Here is a 22,932-nt window from a genome sequence, read left to right as displayed (position 1 = left end):
TTGTATTGATTTGATGAGATTGATACAGACTTCAAAGATACGTCTGAGAAGAAATTTCCCTCCAAGGGATAGTAGACCAAGTCCACCTAATGCTTTCAAGCTTTCTGCTGCCAGCGTTGGCCATATGCTTTCATTTCCAAGATTCTGCAATAGAAGCTCAGATCCAAGCAAGATCCAAGAAAAACAGTCACAATGTAGATAAGCATATGCATGGGCATGCCCCATTAAGAGAGGGAGGGAAGACATGGGCTAAAATAAGGTACAGATGTAGATATAACATTTTATATCACTAGCAAGAGCCTAGCAACATAGAAATTGATTTAAAAAGATCTACAATTCTAAATAACTACTAATGTTATTATTATTGTGTGAAGGAAAAAACTGAGTTTCCCCATGTAATAAGGTATGAGCTAGAATCATTATAAAGAACTGCTCCAGCAACAAAATGGTCGATCAAGTATGCACGCTAGACTATTCAAAACAAACAACGAGGAAGATAGGGTACGGACAAATTGAAAACTTCAATGATTACTTATTGAAGTCCACTCAAATTTTCATCCTAATAAGAAAGTGAGAGGTATTCAAGAGGAGTCATATTTGAATAATAGGCCGTTTGATTTGCTGAAAAATGAATATAGTGTAAAAGAATGATGCGTAATTGAAATGCAGTATATTTGAAATGCTTTGGAGTTCTTTGGTTTGATGTAACATAAATGCAGGAGTCTATGCTTTTATGTTTAGTTCGAAGGAAAAATTAAACAATGTAAATACGGTTAGAGGTGGCGTGACAGTAGGAGGAGCTAGAAGTTGTAGCAAGTGACAACAATAAACTGTAGTTTATAGTTTATTCGAAAATCGTTCAAATTGAACATATTCAAAATGCCCTAGTTTTGAATTGCTGGATGAATTTGAAATTCAAAATTTTATATTGTATTTCATTTTCATTCAAGCAAATGCAGAAATTTGAAAACCCCTGCATTTAATTTACTTTACACCATAAATTCATCAAACTAAACAACCCCGAAATGTCTATCATTTTAAAGCCTGACCCCTTATTAAGGTAATGTTGCTATCTAATTATGTCTGGACCAACGAGGAGCAAGAAAGGTGAAGTACCTCATACAAGAATCAATTTTTTTCAGTTCTTGCGCCAAGAAAGAAAAGGAAGACAATAATTTTCTTCTTCAATCAATAATTAAAGCAAGAGCAAAAGCATTGGACTCTAGCCTATTTTGATATTAACCATTAAACAGTTAAATCAAAATTTTCTATTTCCAAGAGTTTATTACAACTATTGAGTTAAAAAATTTTCTATCAATACAAAATATAATTGAGATCTTCTATTTATTGTAAAGATTGCATTGAGATTTATAAATATATCATTAATTTATTTTAAAAAAACTTTTCTTGTTGGCTTAAAAATATCTTATAAATTATTATCTTGGAAGTAATTTTATACATATTACCATTATAAATAGAACCTTAAAAGGATGGAGTTGACATTTCATATAAGCAAGAAAATAAGAGACAATCAAGAGATGAAGTCATGGATCTATCCATCAGCAAAGAAAAGTATAATTATGTGGCTTCTATTCAACAATATAAAAACAAGTTTTAACATCTTTCTTGCTAATAGAAAGTAAGGCATCTGCAATAGCCTTTCATTGGCTTCCTCCTTCCTCGCACCAATTTTTGCCTTTTATTATAGAAGTTGTATTTGGGGCATCCTCAAGGGAGGGAAGAGATCGTTGAGGCTTCAGCTCTTGACAAGCTTATAGGATGGAGGGCTTTCAAGAGAAAAGGATGCAAGAATGAACAAAATTCCACATTAGACGGCAAGGAATGATATTGGGTTATTAAAGGGGGAAACAGGCAATTAAACATGAGGTTCCTATTGGAAAATATATTGACATTCTCCTACCCAATTACCCAACACATTGCTGCCCGTCAAATCCATTCAACATCAAATTAACCTTCTTCCAGGAGCTATACTTCCAAATCTCTCACACTTCCGAATGAATCCTAAAGAACAGAAAATTCTAACAAACATTGTGAATGAGTTGCTGTCCAAAAATTTTATTCGCCACAGTACGAGTCCTTGTGTTATTCCGGCATTGGTAGTCCTGAAGAAAGATGGCAAACGGAGGTTGTGTGGATAGTCAGTTCCAATAATAAGATAACTCCGAAATATAAATTCCCTCTTCTGAGGTTGGAGGAAATGCTGGAGCATATGGGTCTAAGGTATTCACCAAACAGGAAGTCCATAGTGGATATTATTAGACATGTATCAGAGAAGGGGACGAATGGAAGACCTCTTTGTGGAGAGGTGCTATGTTTGCCAGATGCGTAAGGGAACTACTCAAAATACAGGCTTATCCACTACACTTTCCATTCCTAACACTATTTGGGAAGATTTGAGGTTAGATTTCATGTTGGGTTTACCTTAAACTCAACTTGGAGTTGATTCAATAATGGTGGTAGTAGATCGATGGTGCATTTTGTTCCTTGTAAGCAAACTTTGGATGTGAGTCACATTGAAAGGCTATTCTTTAAAGAAATAGTTGGACTTCATGAAGTTCCCTTAATCTCATGTCTGAACATGATGTGAAGTTTATGAGCTGCTTCTGGAGGGAACCAAGGAAAAAATTCCTCATAGAATTAAATTTCAGTTCAGCATATTACTCACAGTTGGACGGCCAGAATGAAGTAGTTAACAGACCACTGGACAATATACTACGATGTGAGGCTAATGAAAGGCCAAAACAGTGGGGTGACGCTTTATATCAGGCTGAGTTTGCTTTTAATTCCACCGTCAATCGTTCATTGTTTATAATAAATACCGTAATCTAATTGCAGATTTACCTATTTTACCGAGACCCAAGAGCAGTGTGGCTGCTAAAACTGCTTTTGAAGCTATGTTACAAAATAAGCGGCAAAAATTATAGGACACTTCATTTAAATACAAGCTGAAGGCGGATGTGCATGGAAGAGTAAACGAATTTAATGCGGGGATTAAGTTTTCACTTTTTCCTACTTTGTTCCTCCACTTTTCTTCCTGTTCTCGCTTGGCTGCATCGCTATATTATCAATATTCTTTTCATATATTAACCATTTCACTATCAAATTTGGCATTGAGGCGATGCTTCAAGATACTACTTTGAAGGTAACTAAAATCAGACGCTGCATACACCAAGGTTTAAGATTTACATTGTCTGCATCAAATATCATTTTCGACTGTCACCTGAATAGATAACAATCCAAAAATAGAGTAAATTTAAAGATACTGAAATAGAATTTGTAGCAACATTTCCAAGTAAATATTCAGCCCAGGCAATGCATTTAGTTCAGACATGTTTATCTGAGTAGATATTTTCCAAAAAAAACAATATATTTTACAAGATATTACTATACAAAAATACATGTAAGGGAGTGTGGGAGCTGCTTGCTTCTCTTTTACATAAATAAAAACAATTATGTTACAGGAATCCATTTGGTTACCTGACTCTCCAGAATGGGCAGTATGACTAGAAGAGGAACAACAGCTATATCCTGAAAAAAAAAAAAAAAAAAAATGTTAATTTTTTATTGATAAAAAAATTCTCAATAAAGGCAGTTCTCATGCAAAATTTGGAACTGCGTAACAAGAAATCAGATACTCAGTTCACCCCGTTCGATCATAGTTACCCTTAGCTAGATGGTATGGGATTAAATGTTTTGATGAGATAAACAAGCCGTTGGAAACAATACTGACCTGAAGGAGAAGAATTCCAAGAGTCGCTGAACCAAATCTTGTTGGAAGTTCCCCTTTCTCTGCAAGAAGCTAGATGAAAAACTTGATGAAACGAGATAAATTAGTGGCATATTTAACAAGCAAGCAACAACGATTAATGATCATATTTAGCTTATAAATAAGTATTAATAATCTAAAACCTACTCTGGCAAAAAGGCAAAAATTTATCTGTAAATTAGACCCATTGTTCACACCTCCCGAAAATCATCAAAACTACTTTTATAAAATTCTACTCTTTATATATATATATATATATATATATATATATATATATATATGTTGTATATTAAGTTTATAAAATCCTATACATAATAAATTAAATTGAATTTAATATTACTGTTCACAGGAACTAAGGTCTTGTAGCCCAAGTCAATTTCTCCACTTAAGCTGGCATGCAATGGTGGACTTACATGAATGCCGTTGATCATAAATGCTTAAATAAGCATTTATATATATAAGTAAATAGCCTAACCTCCCTTTTCATTCCATTAGAACCCCACTTTACCAAGAGGAGTAACCTACAGGGAGCAGAGCTGCTGGAATCGGGTAAACCGAGAGCTGCAGTTCTCTGTTAGATAGCTGGGAATTGCATTAGAATAAGTGGAGTAGAGGAAGAGAGGAATTTGGAGGTGCTACCATAAGTAAATTCATATAAATTCTTATATTTAATTTCTTTTAAACTAAGAAATTCCTTTTGAATTATTTCCATTTTTCTTCTGAGCGCAGTTTGGTCGAAACAATTGCAATAGGGTTGCTGGGGGTGGAAGGCAGTTCAATGCCGACATGAAAGGGCAGAGGCGGCTGGAGGAGGCGACCGCCGGAAGGGCATCGGTGACAACTGAATGGCGGCGGCTGGAAGGAGGCAACGGCCCGCAACAACGGCGGCGGCAATGGCCGGAGACGGCCGCATTGCGGAGACGAAGGCATAACGGCTGGAGGGCGGCGGTGGTCGAAAGGCGATGTTGGCCGGAGAAGGCGGCGTAGGAGGTTATATAGGCTCTTCTCTCTCTGGCTTTGAGTCTCTCTGTCCCCTTTCAAGAGGGGCTTGGGGCTCTATTATAGAGTCTAAATTGCAAATAAGGCAAGAATCCAAAATACTCTTAATCTAACTGTCGAGAGAGATCCCCTCGGCCGGACAGCGTTTGATGAACTTTGACTGCATTAAGGATGTTAAAATTGAGTGATTTGGGCTCATTTAATGCTCTTGCCGTGACACTCGATTTGACTATAAACATGTTATATTTGACATCCGTTTGACTTTCTAATTATTCCCGAGAAGCTTCTAAAAATAGTTTTCGGCTTGATCTAACTTGGATCAGACTGATTTGGGCGTGATTAAGTTCGTCTCGTCAAGCCGGTCGGTTTGACTATAATTTTGTTGAAATCGGACACTTGGATGATCTTTTATAAAAAATTGATGTTTCTCACTCAAAAATTTGTCTTGAGAGTCGCGTCATGCCTCAAGATCTATGTCGAATGATAGAAATTTGTTTGTGACGTATCAGTTGCCCCTATTTTAGAGTGGGACAAATTTGAACGTCCGAAAATATTAAAATTTGGAGCACTTTATCTTTTTCGTTAATATTTTCATTTATAAACGTATGAATGTATAAATGTATGTATGTATGCATTTTTTTTTCAAAAGGAATGACCGAAGGCTATTAGGCAAGCCCCGACTATCCTTAGGTGTCTCACCCTCCCCTCCCCTCCCGAACATCTTTCTTTCTTTCTTTCTTTCGTGTAACCTTTGTGATGATGAATTGTATTTTCATGTTATATTGAATGTGAGATGTTGTTTATAGGTTATGATTTGAAAGGGAGATGTCGTGGGGTTGGGTTGGCATCCCAGATGTTATTCTTCCGTTTGTTCCCAAATTGCTTGAAATATTGCTTGTGAGCACTGTTGGTCTCGTCTACAGTGATTTGGGCCTCGAAGCTCTGGACAAGATCGGTGTAAAAGCGGACTATCTCCTGCATCTGTGATGAGTATAAAAGTTATTGACGGAGCCTCTCAGACCCCTTTCAGCAATTCTGTATCAATTCTCGAAATCTAACGATCTTTATTGGAAAACCTTTGAAGGTGATCTCTAAGCGACTCTCCCTCATTCTAACGCATTTCCGTGAGATGGGATGAATCTTTGATGATCATCCAGTTTTCAATGAACTGCTCCACGAATAGTCTGACAAACTCGTTAAAGGTGTTAATAGTGCCCCATGGAAAAGAGTAGAACCAAGTGCGAGCTTGTCTCTTGAGAGTGTCCAGGAGCACTTGACAATGTATCTCCAACTTATTAAATGAGTATGATTTCCATGCTTTCCTACATATGAAAGACACCTCAAGAAAGTACAATGGTTCATTTACGAGTCACCTCAAGCTCTCGACCCGAGAAATACGCGACTTCGGTCGCCTCTCAGTCAGAGCCCCACCAATCCCAGAAGGATTTGATCCTACCACTTCCATACGGGTTGACATCATCGAGCCTTACTTCGATAAAGAACTCCGGATAGGCTAACATTTTTTGGTGGAATGCCCCCCATCCCATCCACACAATTTAATAAACGAGTCAATGCTCAAACTAACAACATCTGATGGGTTAAAAGGTCTCGGTGGACTTCCAATGGCTTATCACATGGGCTAACATCATCAAGTGATACTATAATACACAACCCCGAGTAAATCAAAGGCTCCCGACAATCTTTTCCCATGACAAACCCCTTTTAGATTAGAACCTCACAAATTCATCATCACATGAAGGTGCAAAGTTCATCCACAGACACATCAGTATGAGATAATTCTTGCTAACATGAAGAAAAAGCCAAAGATGAGAAGAAAACACTAAATTCTTCTAGCTCATACAACATGGCAAATAAACAAGAAAAATGAAAATGAAAATGGTACTACACGCACGACGTCAATGTTTTCCTCTACCTCGTTAATAGAGAAGACCTTCTGCTGCTTGCTTTCGACGTCATCACCGTCAGAATCTGATGAAAGGTCCTCAAAGGCCTGACTGGGGGTAAATCCCTCCATGATAACTCCAGCCGGCGCTGCGCTGCTCAACTTCCTTTCAGAAAGCCTCAATTGCATCCCTCGACGAACTACCTTTGCTGCTCCCATGCCTCAACGTCCATAACATGGTTGTGAGCCTCCTCAAAGTGGTCTCGAATGATGGTTCTAAAGTCAATCTTGTTCTTGAAGCTCTCGACTGCCCTCTGCTTGATCCCAATAATGTCAGCCTCATTCTCAGAGCTTAGCTTCTGGTTCTCCTCCTCTAAGCCCTCAACCGCAAAGCCTTCTTGCTCTCATTTTTCTGACTAAAGTAGGTATGATGCTGAATGAAGAAGTTCGCAGAAAAGCAATAAATTGTGAATCTTCAGTATCTAAGTTGAATATTGATAACAAGGGAGAGAATCTGGGTAGGAATACAGGTAGAGGCAGATCCAAGTTCAAGCCGCTCTCCAATATCACAGGTAGAATTGCCCCCCAACCTTTTCAAGACGAGTCTTCAATTCTTTGAGCACGGTCTGATTTGTCATTTATGTGTGTCCATTTATTTGAGGGTGTGCAACAACACTGCACCAACTGGTTGTGGAGATCCTTGCAAAAAAATATGAAGACCTCAGAGAATTGGGTCTTATTATCACTGATAATTTTCACAGGGAGGCCGAAGTGACAAATAATGTTCTTCCAGACGAACTGCTTGGTATTGGCTTCTGTGATATTGGAGAGCGGCTCAACCACAGCTAATATGATGAACTTTCGTTGTCCAGTGGCAACTGCAAATGATCACATGATGTCCACCCCCATTGGACAAAAGGCCAGGGGCTCAAAAGTGAGGTGAGTTATCTCAACGATGCATGTGTAAGGTTGGAGTGCAATTGAAAACTTTTGCATTTTTGCACAAAGTACAATGCATCTAACTTGATCGTGGGTCGGTAGAAATCTTGTCTAATTATTTTGATGGCAAGAGCTCTACCCCCGAGGTGCTCTTCACATACCCCAGAGTGTACTTCGTGCATAGCATAATTAGCTTCAAATGGGGGCAGACGCTTGAGGTATGGGCCGACAAATGCCTTCTTGTATAGTTCATCTCTGACACTGATATAGTTGGCAGCTATATGCCGGAAGCGAAATGATGCAGTAGTATGATCGAGCAATATCCTATCTCGAAGGAATGAGATGATAGGGTCCATCCAAGGTGGCTCCTGCTCGTCTACAAACAATATAACCAAAGGCCCTTGGATGTTGGAAAAGTGTATCTCATCAATGTACTTTCTTTTGAAGAGGTCTCTCGTCGTTGAGACCGCAAGCTTGGAGAGGGCGTTAGCTAGCGTGTTATGCTTTTGAAATATGTGAACGATATGATATGCTTACATTATTGGTGGCTGGAAATTTCAGGTGAAGTCCATACTCCAAGATATTCTGCTTAAGGGATATGAGAAGTATTCCAACAACAACTCCAGAGTTTTCACATGCTCCGTCCACATATAGTCAACTGAGGTGACATCAGAGAAGAGAGAAGCAGCTCTTCGGAGGTTGATATGGTGCATTCGACCACAAAGTCAGCTAGCAACTGTGACTTGATGTTCGGTCGGGGTAGCAGCATATGTCAAACTCTTGAAACTCTACCGACCATTTAATTAATCTTCCCAATGCTTCTAGTCTTTGTAGGATAATCTTCATGGGGAGTTGTGCATAGACGTCGATGGTATGAGCCTGAAAGTATGGATACAGTCTCCTCGTTGAGAATATCAGTGCTAAAGCAAACTTATCAGCTAACGGATAACGACTCCCGTCAGAGAGAACCTTGCTGACATAGTAGACCGGTCGTTCAACCAAGTTTTCCTCCTTGACTAGGACTGAGCTTATCGCTTGAGGTGAGATAGCTAGGCAGACATACAACATTTTCCCTTGAATGGGCTTCAAAAGAAGGTAGTGAGGCCAGATGGGACTTGAGTTGTTTGAAGGAAGCCTGACATTAGTCCACTGGAAACCAGTGTTCCGAGCACCTATCGGTGTCTTGAAGAATGCTAAGTACTCATCACCCAAACGAGCTAGAAAGTGGGATAGGGAGGCTAAGCGACTGTTCAAGCGTTGCCCCTCCTTGATGTTCCTTGACGGCAGCATGTCTCTTTGCGCCTTGATCTTCTCCGGGTTTGCCTCAATCCCGCGATTGGTGACCATGAATCCAAAAAATTTTCCCAATGTGACTCCGAATGCACATTTAGCTAGAATGAGGCACATGTCGTAATGACAAAGAAGTTGAAAGCAATCTTCCAGATGAGCGATGTGTTGGGATGCTTCCAAGCTTTCTACAAGCATATCATCAACATATACCTCCATTGTGCTCCCGAGGAAACATTTAAAGACCTTATTCATGAGACGTTGGTGTGTTGCACTAACATTCTTTAATCTAAATGACATGACCTAGTAGCAGTACAGACCCCTGTCAGTTTGGAAGAATGTGGCCTCATCTCTTGGATTCGACTTAATCTAATTGTATTCTGATTAGGCATCCAATAAATTGAGCATATGGTGTCCTGACGTGGCATCAAGTAGTTGATTTATGAGTGGAAGGGGAAAGTTGTCCTTCAAACATGCCTTATTAAGGTTGGTGTAATCAACACATATCCTCCAAGCACCATTTGCCTTCTTAATCAAGACGACATTCACCAGCCATGCAGGGTGGTGCATTTCTCTCACAAACTTGCTTCCAGAAGTTTGTCGACTTCCTGTTCGATGGCTTGCAGACGGTCTAAGGCAAACATGTGTTCCTTCTAGACGACTGGCTTAAAGGCCGGATCCACCTTTAAAGAGTGCATGATTACCTATAGGTTGACTCCAAACATATCGGTCGCTATCCATGCGAAGATATATTGGTTCATATGGAGGAGATATGCATATTTTAATCTCTGCTCATCGGAGAGTATGAAACTAAGCTGCATTGTTCGTGATGGGTGGTCGCCAGAGAGTGGAACTTGGATCAAGTCTTCTACGGGGGAAGCATGTTGGAATGCATCTTCATCTCGGAGATCAAGGTTTTTCGATGCTAAGTGTTACAGATGAGTGTGAGTAGGCCAGCTTGAGGTGGCATGATTGTGTTGTTTGTTGATTTCCGTGCACGGTGCTGAAACCTACTGGGGTTGGGAGCTTGAGCTTGAGGTGTGGTATAGAAATAATGATGTCGAAGAAGAACTGTATTGTTCGCCCGAAAATGGTGTTGTCTGCCAACTCTGTCTTAACGACGATGAACGGGATAGAGTGAGTCGCCTGTCGAGGAAATTCTCAAATTCTCCCATTAGAACAAGGAGATTTATTGTCCCTTTACAGGTCGGCTGTCAAAATTGTACAACGGCCCCGAAACGGGTTAAGCATTTTCCTGGTCAGCCCAAGACTGAGGAAGGTAAAGTAGAACAGGACATCGACCGAGCTGCCATTGTCGATCAGGATCTTCTTTACATTGTAACAGAGTTCTCTGATTCCTGCACTGATAACGAGAAGGTCTTAGTGGGGGGGACTTGGATGCCTTCTAGATCAAAATCATCAAAAGTGATGGGCTCAAAGCGCGGCTTCTTCCATGCTAGTTCTCTAGGTGCGGTGATAAGAACTTGTTTAGACAATAACAGACCTCCAGCGATTGTCTGAATTTTCACGATAATCTGGTGACCCCCATGTTGTTGCTTTTGCGTCTATTGCCCCAGTGGGGGCGTTATGTCTTGCTCTGCACCCACTGACACAGATATCCCTGTCGAACAAGTCTTTTGATCTCTTTCTTGAGTTGTTTGCATGCTTCAATGGTGTAACCACGACTCCAGTGGAAGTGACAGTATTTAGGATTCAGGGGGCGAGGCCACTTAACAGTCTCTTCGTCCTTGATGGCTATTAAAATGTTTGTGTGCGATGTGTAGAGTGGTTCACAGTCCTTCTGTGGTCGAGGCTTGCACCACTGGTTTGCAGGCCAAGGAGGGAGGTCGTGATTCCCCTGCTGTTCAGACTTTCTTCGTTGTGAGGTTGGGCTAGCATCCCCAGTATTATTCTTGTATTTGTTCTTGAATTGCTCGAATTGTTGCTTGTGCGAGTTGATGGCATCGTCTGCAGACAAGATTGAAATAAGGGCGAATTGTCTTTCACATCAGTGATAACTAGAAAGGTACTAGGCGGAACCTCTCTAGGAAAACCGCACTCAGCAATTCTGGATCAACCCCCAGAATTTTGCGAGCTTCAATGGAAAACCTTTGAAAGTAATCTTTGCGCAACTCTCCCTAATTCTGGCAAATTCCCGAGAGGTGGGATGAATCATTGATGATCCTCCATTTTGCAATGAACTGCTCAACGAATAGTCTGACAAGCTCGTTGAAGGTGCTAATAGTGCCCCAGAAAAGAGAGTAGAACTAGGTGCAAGTTTGTCCCTTGAGAGTGGTCGGAAACACTTGATAGAGAAGCGCATCACAGACACGTTAAATGTGCACGATGGTTCGATAATGGTCAACATACTCGTAAGAGTCAGTTACACCTTTGTAAGAATCAATGCTCGAGAGCTTGAAACCTGTTGGAATGGTGTGTTGATAGATTGCATCGACTAAGGAAGATGATTCTTAAAAGTTATGACAAGCGATGGAAACAATAACTATTCTCCAGAGGAAACTTTTACCGGACTAGGCGTCGTAGATTGTCGCAGATGACATCATTAGGAGCGGCTGCAGCGGGAGTCGGTGCCTAGTGAGCGGTGCGAGGTGGATGAGTGGAACTTGTTGTATCAAGAAGTTCAGCATCCCAGTCTGACAGAGAGAAGGATCCATCAAGGGGAGAAGGCTTGGTACGAGTATGTTCAAGTGGGGTGTTTCCCGTGGGTTGCTGAGCTGGTTGAAGTGAGTTCCATCAGGTGGAGCGGGTAGCGATTGTCAAGCCTGACGTAGGAGTTGCAGGATTTCTGATTGAGATTCCTCCATTCTGCGTGCTCGGTCTTCCAGAGAAGAGCCCGACGAGTCTTTGCCTACAGGGTAATGTCTTCTAGAGTGAGAAGATGTGGAGGCCTGAGGCCCGCCTCCACGACTGTCCCCTGGAGTGATGAGTGTTGGAGGGAGACGCTTCGTTATTGCAGGGTATTACGCCTGGTGGTCATGCAACAAGGCTTGCAAGTACTTTGGTGGTGGGATGGCTCTGTATTCCAACAGACGACGCCAAATTAATGTGTGCTAGGAGATTCGCAGCAGTTGAGTAAAGGATTATTGCCTTAGAGTAGTACGAAAATCCAAAACAAAATCAGACAAAAGTAAGAAAATAGTGATAACACTAGAAGTTTTTACATGGAAAACCCAAAAAGACCAAAAACCAAGGGGCTTTGCCCAGTTGAAATTTTCTACTATGAGTTGGGACTTACAGGTACAACCCCTTGTCCCATATGTAGGGATATTTCTAGGATTACAACATCTGCACACAGATGAACTCGTGGTAGGAGCAGTAGCAGTGGCAGACTGAGACGGTAGCGGTGGCCTGAGACGGTGGCGACCGGAGGAGGCGACAGCCCGATGGGGCGAGGGCGGGGGCGGGGGCGGCTGGAGACAACAATAGCCACATTGCGGAGGTGGGCGGGGGCGGCTGGAGACAACAATAGCCAAATTGCGGAGGTGGAAGGTGACGGCCGCGGCCGGAGACGGTGGCGTAGGCCGAAGACGACTACGTAGGAGGTTGGGCCTCAACTCCCTCTGATGAAGGCTCTGCTCTCTCTCTAGCTTTGAATCTCTCTGTCCCCTCTCAAGAGGGGCTTGGGGCTTTAATTATAAAGTCTAAATTGCAAATAAGGCAGGAATCCAAAATACTCTTGATAGAACGACCAAGAGAGATCCCCTTGATGGGATGACATTTGATGGACGTTTGACTGCCTTAATGATGTCAGAATTGAGTGATATTGAGCTCGTCGAATTTCTCTCGTCGAGACGTTTGATTTGACTATAAACATGCCATATTTGACATCCGTTTGACCTTCCAATTATGCTCGGAAAGCTTCCAAAAATGTTTTTTCAGCTTGATCTAGGCCTGATTTAACTCAGATCGGACCAATTTTGAAGTTGTTAAGTTCGTCTCAACAAGAGGGTCAGTTTGACTATAAGTTCATTGAAATCAAACTCCTGGATGATCTTTTATCAAAGTTTGAATATTTCTCGCTCAAAAAATTTGGCTCAAGATCTGTGTCATGCGTCAAGATCCGTTTTGGATGATGAAAATTTGTTTATGGTGTATCAAATATAAATATATCTTGGAGTTAGTGATGTTAAAGGGCATTGGCTTGCATTTGAAGAGATTCCTCTTGATGAACTCCTTTTTGTTACTTTACAGCATGAGAAATGTTAGCTGCTACAGAATTTAGAATAAGATCACAAAACAGCAAAACGCAAGTCAAAAAGCAAGTAAAGTCAGATAAAATTGACCACGAAAAGGAGGTACTCCTGAAAACAAAATTTTCAGCAGAAAAAAGTACCGCAACAAAAAAAGCACAAGAAGACGCAGCTTTAATATACACTGTCCATGTCAAGGAGATGGAGCAAAAGATGCTCAATCATAGTTATTATATAGCTTGAAAAACCTGAGTAGACAAAAATGCATACCTGTAGAACAAATGCTGATGATGACAAAGAAAGAGCAGCTCCAATCACTATAGCTTCATCAACACTTCTAATGTTCACCTGTATCAAAAAATAGCTTCATCAACACTTCTACTGTTCACCTGTATCAGAAAAATATCAACCACATTGAATTCTTGGCGGTTAAGAATTTCACATTTAAAAGAATTCAGACATATAGGCCGTCAACAAAATCTGCACTAATAACATGCTTTATGAATAAAGCTTTGTTCGGCTTAATTCATGTCTTCAGTAAGATCAAGATAGTGAAGGTGCGATAAGATAGTTTAAATATACATAGTTAAAATTTTTAGGGCACACGTGAACAAAACTTATTAGTACCAAGTATAAAATAAATGAGAGCTTTTCAAGTTCAGGATTTCAAGCTCACCAGGTCAGGTCTTGAGTGAAAAAGAAATTCCAAAACTTTTGTTCCGATAGCTCCATTTGGTGGAAGTTCAAATGCAGCAAAAGCAAGTGTACACAACACAACCTTCAAAAGGTCATAAGCAAGTAACATAAAATTGCAACAAAATAGAGCAGCTATGAGGAATTTATAAACATATATATTGAGAGAGGACAGACGTAAGGGGGAGGTAGCCTGATAACAGACGGCAATCTTCTATTTAATTTAGGCTCAAGCAGACAAAACTTCATTACCCGCAAGCAATATCTAAATATAAAATTTGAAATACAACCTTTGCAGAACAATTGGAAATCTGACAACTGATACAGAGCCGCCTGTCCCCGGACCAGCCAAACCAGTCCAAGAAGGACTGGCCAGGACCGGTCATACCAAGCTACAGCACCGAGCGACCCGATTTAGGCAGAATGGGATCATCACAGGAGATGCGGCACGATTCCAGTGCCCAGGCGGAAGTCTTGAGGCCACTGCTCTCCTATAGAAGAAAGGAATTAAGGAAAATTTGTGGGGAAAAAGTTTGGAAAGGACCCAGGGGAATATTTAGAGGGAAAAGAGGGCGCTAGGGTTTGTTCTTATGTGCTGATTTGTGCAGGCTGCAGTTTCTTTCTTTTTCGTGAAGTGTTCCTAGCGACGTCTATGGCTGTGGGAGAGACCATCTACCTCTCAAATAGTAGACTATCCTATATCTTACTTGCTTTCTTTTAATTTTCATAAGGGTAGCCCTCATTTGAGTTTTCTTCACCTACTTATTTCAATTTCGCTGTTGTTGTCCCACTGATTTTGATTCCAGAACGTATCAATAACATGTTGGAATCATTAGATTGAACAACTTGACTGATACTAAAAAATGGCTTCTAGACTTGAGCAACGAACTTCATGTCTGTAGCCAATGGCGCTTCTAGATGCAAAATTTTCCAAGGAAATAAAAAGCCACGTCGAGATGCATTCATATAAAAGAGAATCTGAGAATGCTTTTTTTACAAAAACACAGATTATGGCATCAAAACAAAGCCAGAATCCTTGAACATATCTTCAAAAGGAAAAATAAACGTGAACGAACAACGAGAGTAACGCCACTTCATGGATAATATAACTAAGTTATTAGCATGACCCAAATAAAGTGCAGACTGCCAGGTATTCATACTCGAATTAACCCAAATCCGATAGGGGAAAGCAGAATTTCATTAGCCAAGCAATAGCAGATTACAAACTGAACTCGAACAACATAGAAAATCAACAAAACACAATATCCAACTAGGGTTAGATAGGATAATCCATGGACAATGGTGAGTGGGTGAGGGGGCAGTGGAAGTAGCAGCGGGAAGGGGAAGAAGTTATGGTCTCGGTGCTGGCTGAAGGGTGAGGAGAGGGGTTTTGGTGGAGCAGGCGTTGTGGGGGTAGAGAGGAAAGCGGACTGTCATGGCACCAGGAGTGGAGAGCAGCCTGCGGCCTGCTGGGATGCAAGGACAGAGGTTAGAAGCGTAGTAGTGGAGTCGGGTGGAGCTTGTGACGGCAGCGGCTGTAGGTCTTGCAATTCTACGGCTGAAACAGGGGACGAGGGTTATGGTTTAGGGTTTCTAGGATTTAGGGTTGAAGGTTTAGGATTTACGGTTTAGGGTTTGGGGTGGGTGCAGGTGGTATGGCAGTGAGGAGGGGAAGGGGAGAAGTGTGAGGTTAGGTCAAGATAGTCACCACCTCTGAGCGATACAACTGGAGCACCATCTATCGTCGGATACAACACTAGCGAGAGAACAACACCGGAGGCGAGAACTAAAATCAGAATTGACAAAACTAATCCTAAACAAGTAAAACAACAAATATGTAATAGATAGACAATAGAATGGGAAGAGAAGGCCCTTTCCTTTGGGCGGCAAATAGAATAGGAAGAGGGGAGGCTTGCGACAAACCGAGAAGGAAAAGGAGTTGCGTCAAACTGAGAAGAAAAGGGGGTTGGCGACAAACAAAATAAGAAAGGGAGCAAGGCAGGCTTGGACCGGTTGGCTGGTTGTTTGGCCCCATTTGCCCTGGTTAAACCGGTCGATTCAGCCCTTCTACCATAGGAGGGCCTGCGACAGGTAAGCCCTTATGTCAATCTCTGAGGGTTGGGAGAGCTTTGACTTCATTCGTCGAATCTTCTGGTTCCTCTTAGAACGATGTCAAGTCCCCGACGTTGAACGTAAGAAACATGTAGTCCTTGATATGTCAATCTTATAGGTGTTGTCGTTCAACTTCCAAAGTATTTTGAACGGTCTATCTGTTCTGAACTTGAGTTTCCTAAACAATCCCACTAGAAATCTCTCTTTCTTCAGCCACATCCACACAAGGTTTCCTTCTTGAAACGTCACCTTTCTCGTCTTATTCTTCTGTGCTTAATATTTGTGTTCTGATTAGTTATCTCCTTGCTAACCCCCTCATGGAGCTTCTAAATCTTGTGCACCTATTTCTCGACATCCTCGCTAATTTTTTAGGTCGACAGTAGTAGTACCAACTCAAGTGGTGTGAGTGGGTTACGCCTGTACATAAATTCAAACGGAGTGCATCCTGTAATATGGCCCACGAACCTGTTATAAGCAAACTCGGCGTAAGTGAGAATTAGATCCCAATGCTTAATACTCTTCCCATGAAGCATGTCAGGAGGTTTCCAAGGCTCCTATTCACTACCTCCATTTGACCATTCATCTAAGGATGAGCTGCTACACAAAATTGAAGTTTGGTGCCTAGCTTTCCCACAGGGCCTCCAGAAGTAACCCAGAAATTTGACGTCCCTCTCGAAAGTGATGGCCTTAGGAATTCCGTGCAGCCTCACGATCACCCTAAAGTACAAGTCGGCAATATGAGATGTGTCCAACATTTGATGGCAATGCATGAAATGCGTCATCTTCGAGAAAAGGTCCACCACAACAATCACAGAATCCTTGTTTTGTTGTGTCCGTGGAAGTCCTACCGTAAAGTTTATGCTGACGTCTACCCACGGTGCCTCTGATACTGGCAATAGAGTGTACAATTCGGCAATTTGCTCTCTGGTTTTTGCCATATAAAAAATCCTGCATTTTCTAACGTGTCGCGCCATATCTCTCATCAGTTAGGGCCAAATAAGTGCTCTCTTATGAGTGCGAGATTCTTGACCCTACCAAAATATCATGTTAATTCTCCACAGTGGCTCGCCTCCCGCAACGAGCACTTAAGAATGCACAACTTACTATGGTAGAACAAGTAATCACCCGCTCTGCAATACTACTCAACAGGCTTCTCCCGACATCACTCCCAGATCTCCTTAAAGTCGTACAAGTCCTTTACTATCTCAACAACCCCAACTCGAGTCTACATCGACGTGATCAGCAGGTGACAACTGCTTAATGCGTCTGCTACGCGGTTCTCGTTCTCTGCCTTGTGCTTAAGCACGAACTGAAATGATGCTAAGAACTCCACCCAAGTGGCATGTAGGCCCTTTGGTTTGCTCTGATTGTTTAGAAATTTCAAGGCTTTGTGATCCGTGAACAACGTGAACTCTCCTGTCAGCATGTAATGGCTATAGTGCTCAAGAATTGTTACAATAACATAGAACTCTTTGTCATATGTCGAGTACTTCCTCTTGGAATAATTCAGTTTTTCACTAAAAAGGCGATGGGCTGACATTCCTCGCTCAACATTGCCCTTATCCCTATGTCGAATGCATCACACTCTACCTCAAATAGCTGGTTGAAATATGATAATGCCAAGACTGGCTCTTGGGTCACCTTCTCCTTAGGTGCATTAAAACTATTCTGACCTGCCTCTGTCCGTTTTCAATTTTTCTTCCTTCAAAAGATATGTCAGGGGAGCATTGATGGTACTCAAGCTCTTGATGAATCTCCTGTAAAATGATGCTTGTCCCCGAAACTGCCTCAGCTCGGTGAACGATCGCAGTGCGATCTAGCGCGATCTAGCTCATGATGGTCTCGATTTTTATCGAATCCATCTGAATGTCTGCACCATACACGATATAACCCAAAAGACATACATGGTTTATCATGAAGTGACAGTTCTTAAGATGGACATATAGCTTCTCCAAGCGCAATATCTCAAACCTGCCCACATTTGTTGTAAATGTTCCTCCTCAGATCGGTCGTATACTAAAATGCCATCAAAGTAGACCACCAAAAATTTCTAAATGTGTGCCCAGAATACCTTATTAATCCTTATAAAAGTATTGGTCGTGTTTGACAAGCCGAAGGGCAAAACGGTCCACTCGTATAAACTGTCTTGTATCTTGAATGTGGTCTTCCATTCATCTCTTGGCCTCATCTGGATCTAGTAATACCCACTGCATAATCTTGAAAAATACGGTGGCTCTGTATAATTGGTCCAAGAGATCATCCATGGGAGGTATAAGAAATCGGAACTTCGTGGTAATCTTGTTGATGACCCTATTGTCAATGCACGTCCGTCATGAACCATTCTTCTTGGGTACCATTACGATAGGGAAAGCACACAAAGTGGTACTTTCTCTGACCAACCTTGTACTTGTCACTGCAATTGCTCGTACTCACCAGGTCTCAATATATAGGCAGGCTGATTCGACAACACTGATCCTAGTATAGAATCTATGGCGTGATGAATGTCTCTCAGTGACAATAATCCCTTTGGAAAGTTGTCAGTTATCATATCTTGGAAGTCTTGTAATAGTGTTGGTATGTGCCCTTCCCCAGTTCCCTCTAGTAGAACTAATTCCAATACCACTGGAGCATCTCGAACTGATTACTTGAAGATGGCCCTTGGGATTAACACTTCCTCTGTGTCGCCTACAATTATTGCATCCTTAACAGGCAATAACACGATGTATTTCCCATCCTTCTTAAAGGAGTAAGTATTCTTAAAGCCGTCATGCTGAGTCGTACAGTCGAACTGCCAAGGCTTCCCCAATAGAATGTGGCATGCATCCATAGGAACCACACCACACCATACTTGCTCCTATAGATGATCCCCAATCGAAAATTCGACACAGCACTGTTGATTCGCAAGTCTCATTTCCCTTCAATATTTAACCAAGGGAATAGGATTAGGGATGTTTCTGAGTGGCTAATCTCAATTTCTCCACCATTAGAGTGGATACCATATTTTCAAAACCCCACTATTGATGATTAAGCTGCAAAATTTGTCCTTTACGGTCTACTTGGTCTGAAAGATATTCTCAGCCAGGATTGATCTTGCTCCAGCTCTGACTGCAAAATCTCCGTATGACTAACAATTCTCCCTCGTCCCTTTGGAGCTGAAATTCTTCTTCTGGACTATCCTCTGACTCCTCGTCCTTCACCTCCTCAACGACGCCTAGATATATGAATATGACAAATCAACTCGTGGGATAGTTGGAGATATGTGTATGCAGTCGTGGCATTAGAAACACTTCCTGGTTGATATTGTGCTAGAAGAGTTACCTCTCTAGCTTCTTTCCACTCTGATTTGTCTTGTCATTTCCCTATCCTGCCTTGCTAGTTCCTCTCGAGATAACTTAGTTGGAAACGGTAGCAGTAGGTCACTGTCTGACTAAAGACGGTTGTTTGAATGAAAATTGTTGTTTGCTATGTTTTTTGTTGTCTTTCCACCTTCAAAGTTAGAGTTTAAACAACCCCCAAAATCCAGTATGGTTGTAACTACACCACATTGCTAACAGCTAGGTGTCGGGCTATAGTGTGTTCCTCTAGCTTGATCGACTCACATTTCATCTATAATTGGTCAAATTAAACTCTGAATTTCTCCACTAAAAGGTCTCGCCATTGTAGTTGATGAAATCTCATAAACATGTATTGGCAATAACGAGGTGGAAAGTATTTCCTCTACATTACTTTCTTCAATCTTTTCTCACTTGGTAATTTTATCACTATCTTCTATTTTTCTCTATTTCCGTAAGTTCTCCCACCTCAAATTCAACTCAAAGCCATCACCAAATATGATGATTGCGTCCAAAAAAATTCATCTAGGTTGTTGATGCCTAAATGTGATAAAGTTTACTAGGCTCATCATAAAGGCGTTTGTTGGTTAGTATTCTACTGGCGCTTGACTAACAAAGAAAGCACCTAACATGGCACCACTATATGCTTTAACAGCACACAAACTCCACCCATAGATCATGGACATTCATGCTGATGTAACCTACTACATCATTTAACCGAAAGTTAATACCACAGAAAGTACTTTTTTTTAGGGCACCTTTTCTTTTCACTGGCTATTCATGAGTGAATGAGACAACCACTTTTCATTCTTTTCATCATTCTATGCAACAAGAACAAACTAAATTCGAGGGAGAAAAAACAAAATACTCTTGAATTTTCCAATGCCTTCACAAACATTCTATAGATAGAAAAAATTTCATGTAAATTTATTTAATGCCCTCTAATTTTTATTGTGAATAGAGCAAAGCGATAAATTAAGTAAAACTTGAGCAGTAGTATTTTTTCCGTGCTGTTTCAAACAAAACACCGCTACCCTCAATGAGATTAATAAGCTTCTATGCAATTGTATCATCTCCGGACTGAAGTCATGATGGATCACATGTTAAGCTTTGAAAAGCATTAACAAATGAAGCCTTAGTAATAAAGCGGGCTTTAACTTTTATTAATCAAAAGTTAGGCACTGAAATCTCACTGCGATTGTTCGCCATCTTAAACAGCTTTGCCACTTTTATTTGAAATAGGCAGTTTTCAACAAAATGTGTACTATAAATATAAATAGCAGTAAATAACATAAAATCAAACCTGGGTTAACCCCATCCCAAAAGCATATTTTGCTAAAGCTTTTAAGCGTGCCAGTGAAAGCTCTAAGCCCATCTCAAAAAGCTGCAAGGGAAAAAAATGTTAAAGAGTATACCAGTTTTCATAAATACTCTAGTTGATGCTCAATATGAATGAAAAAGAAAAGCCTGATCAAGGAAGGCATAACAAAGAAACACTATGTCCGACCCTAGCACTTTTGCTGACATTGGCACTCATTTATATTCTTAGTTGCTTAGGGAAGATTCAATTAGGTTATCTTATTGAAGTTCTTTTGCTTCTGCAGCAGCAATCAAAGCAAGTAGGTAGTAGAGGATTAAATAGGATGAGTATTCCCTTCTGCTTTTACTATAGGACATGGACCTGCTATCTTTGATACTAGCTGCACCTCCAAGAAACTACAAATTTACTGATAAAGAATAAGACTTTTTTAATTTCAGAATGATTTGTAAAAGAAAAATAAGTCTTTAAATCACCAAATATAAGAATAATAAGTTAAAATTTTTCTAAAGCAAACTCCACAAAGAAAGAAAAATAATATCTCTAATACAAAACCAAGAAATATCTAATTTAAATGACAATTTATACTAAAAATTATCCTAATTTAAATTATAATTCAGATACAAGCTTATGCAAGATTAAAGTTTAAATTCATCCTTATCTTGCTGCAAGCTAAAATTTGATAATGGCCGAACATACAGAGCATTGATCTCCCTCTTCCGTGCAACAGAAGGACCACCACTGTTGGCTATTTTCAAGGAGAAATTAAATTATAAAACTTTAATGAACAGTCTCTTTTCTTTTTCCATAATTTGATAAATGATCATGATCATGGGCGATTTGATTAATCATATATTAGATTTGATCCCTATATCAAAAATAACACTCAATCATAGGCATTTTCGGCCAAAACAAAACTTAGAGATGAACTGTCTCTTACATGCATCATCCACCTCACCGAAAATACTAAACTACAGTAATTGCTATAAATAACCTATATGGGGAAAGTTAAACCTATTCAAAAACTCCTACATTCTTTAGAGAAGGCTTTGCTAAACTATTTTCATTATTTACTAAAAATCCACTTACTAAGTTGAGCTTCATAGTGTCTTCCCGTGGAAATACTCCAAGGGATAGGCTCGCCTTTTTTTTATAGTTATGCATGCAGGAAGTGAGAAATCAGTGTAAATGACATACCCTAAAGTGCTTTACTAACTCCCAACAGTTGTAAGCATGCAACATTGCAACAATACCTTTAACATGTTCCATTCCCCTTAAATACACACTAAATTATTCTCAATGTACTCGATCATATGCTTTATCAAAATCAACATAAATCATGTGCTCTATCAAAGCAGAAAGATCATTTCTATCTTTGTCAATAATAAATAATCAAAAAAATTGCAACTGTAATAGATACTTTCGAAATAAAACCAATTTAATTCTCAAATATCAACATAATTTTTGAAGTATTTGTTCGGTTAACCTTTTTTATAACTTTATTGTATTACTCATAAGTTTAATTATAAGTTATCATAAGCGTGGACATCTTGTTCTTGAATTTTATTCCCAAAAGGCTTCTTCTCTCATTATTTGGCTTCGTTAATTTTTTTAAGAGATCTATTGATAGTCCAAAAGATTACCTATACGTGTTTTTAAAGAATCATTTGATGAAAAAAGTTGCTATTCCATTCAACATATTTGTTTAAATAGGTGTTACAATGTTTAGCAAATAAACCCAAGAAAACTCTCTAATTACACAACCCAAAAAACTCTCTAATTACACATAACTCACAACACCCTCCCTCAAGATGGGCGAAAGATATTCACTAAGCCCATCTTGTCACATAATCCAGCTAACTCCACCGAACCAAGTCCTTTAGTGAGGCAGTCAGCCACCTGCCCTCCACTAGCTACATGACTTAGTTCCAACAATCCGCTATTCAGCTTTCCCTTGATGAAGAATCTATCAATCTGTTATGCATATACGGAGCCAGTCCTCTCTGGACCGGCTAAAGGCAGCGTAATAGGCCCACAAACGAACTGGTTTTGGTGACAAGAAGGAGCAGGGCGAACGGATGGAGCCGCAGAAGAAGGAAAGGGAAGAGTGGGGTCCACTGGGGCCATAATCACCTACGCAAGGAGGAGAAATTAAAGGAGTTTGGAGGAAAAATAGTAAAGAAAGTTCTAAAATGCTGGGAGGGGATTCTATTAAGTGGAGAATTTAGGGGTTTCTTTCTTTATGCATGTTTTTTGTGTGGTGTCGGCGCTTAAAAGGGGAAAAGTTAATGTTTGGGGGTCGCCCGTAAGAAGCTGTCGGCAGCCGGAATCGAAATCCCGTCACCCGCTTC

At 40.5% G+C, this 22,932-nt stretch overlaps 1 protein-coding gene across 4 annotated transcripts in view; it reads right to left on the bottom strand.

The window, feature by feature from the left end:
• Positions 1-22,932, bottom strand: part of LOC110039166 (K(+) efflux antiporter 3, chloroplastic) — a 57,882-nt gene that overhangs the window by 11,361 nt on the left and 23,589 nt on the right. For all 4 annotated transcript variants that reach the window (XM_020744133.1, XM_020744131.1, XM_020744132.1 and 1 more), the window contains exons 4-9: positions 20,567-20,647; positions 13,803-13,904; positions 13,397-13,474; positions 3,752-3,820; positions 3,499-3,549; positions 31-144 (exon numbers count right to left, since the gene is read on the bottom strand). In XM_020744133.1, the coding sequence (XP_020599792.1) occupies positions 31-144; positions 3,499-3,549; positions 3,752-3,820; positions 13,397-13,474; positions 13,803-13,904; positions 20,567-20,647 (495 nt within the window). The remainder of the gene's footprint in view (positions 1-30; positions 145-3,498; positions 3,550-3,751; positions 3,821-13,396; positions 13,475-13,802; positions 13,905-20,566; positions 20,648-22,932) is intronic.

The sequence above is a fragment of the Phalaenopsis equestris genome, unplaced genomic scaffold, assembly GCF_001263595.1.
Source record: "Phalaenopsis equestris unplaced genomic scaffold, ASM126359v1 Scaffold235604, whole genome shotgun sequence".
Taxonomy (NCBI): domain Eukaryota; kingdom Viridiplantae; phylum Streptophyta; class Magnoliopsida; order Asparagales; family Orchidaceae; genus Phalaenopsis; species Phalaenopsis equestris.
Note: the sequence above shows the minus strand (reverse complement) of the source record. Positions and strands in the feature narration are given on the sequence as shown.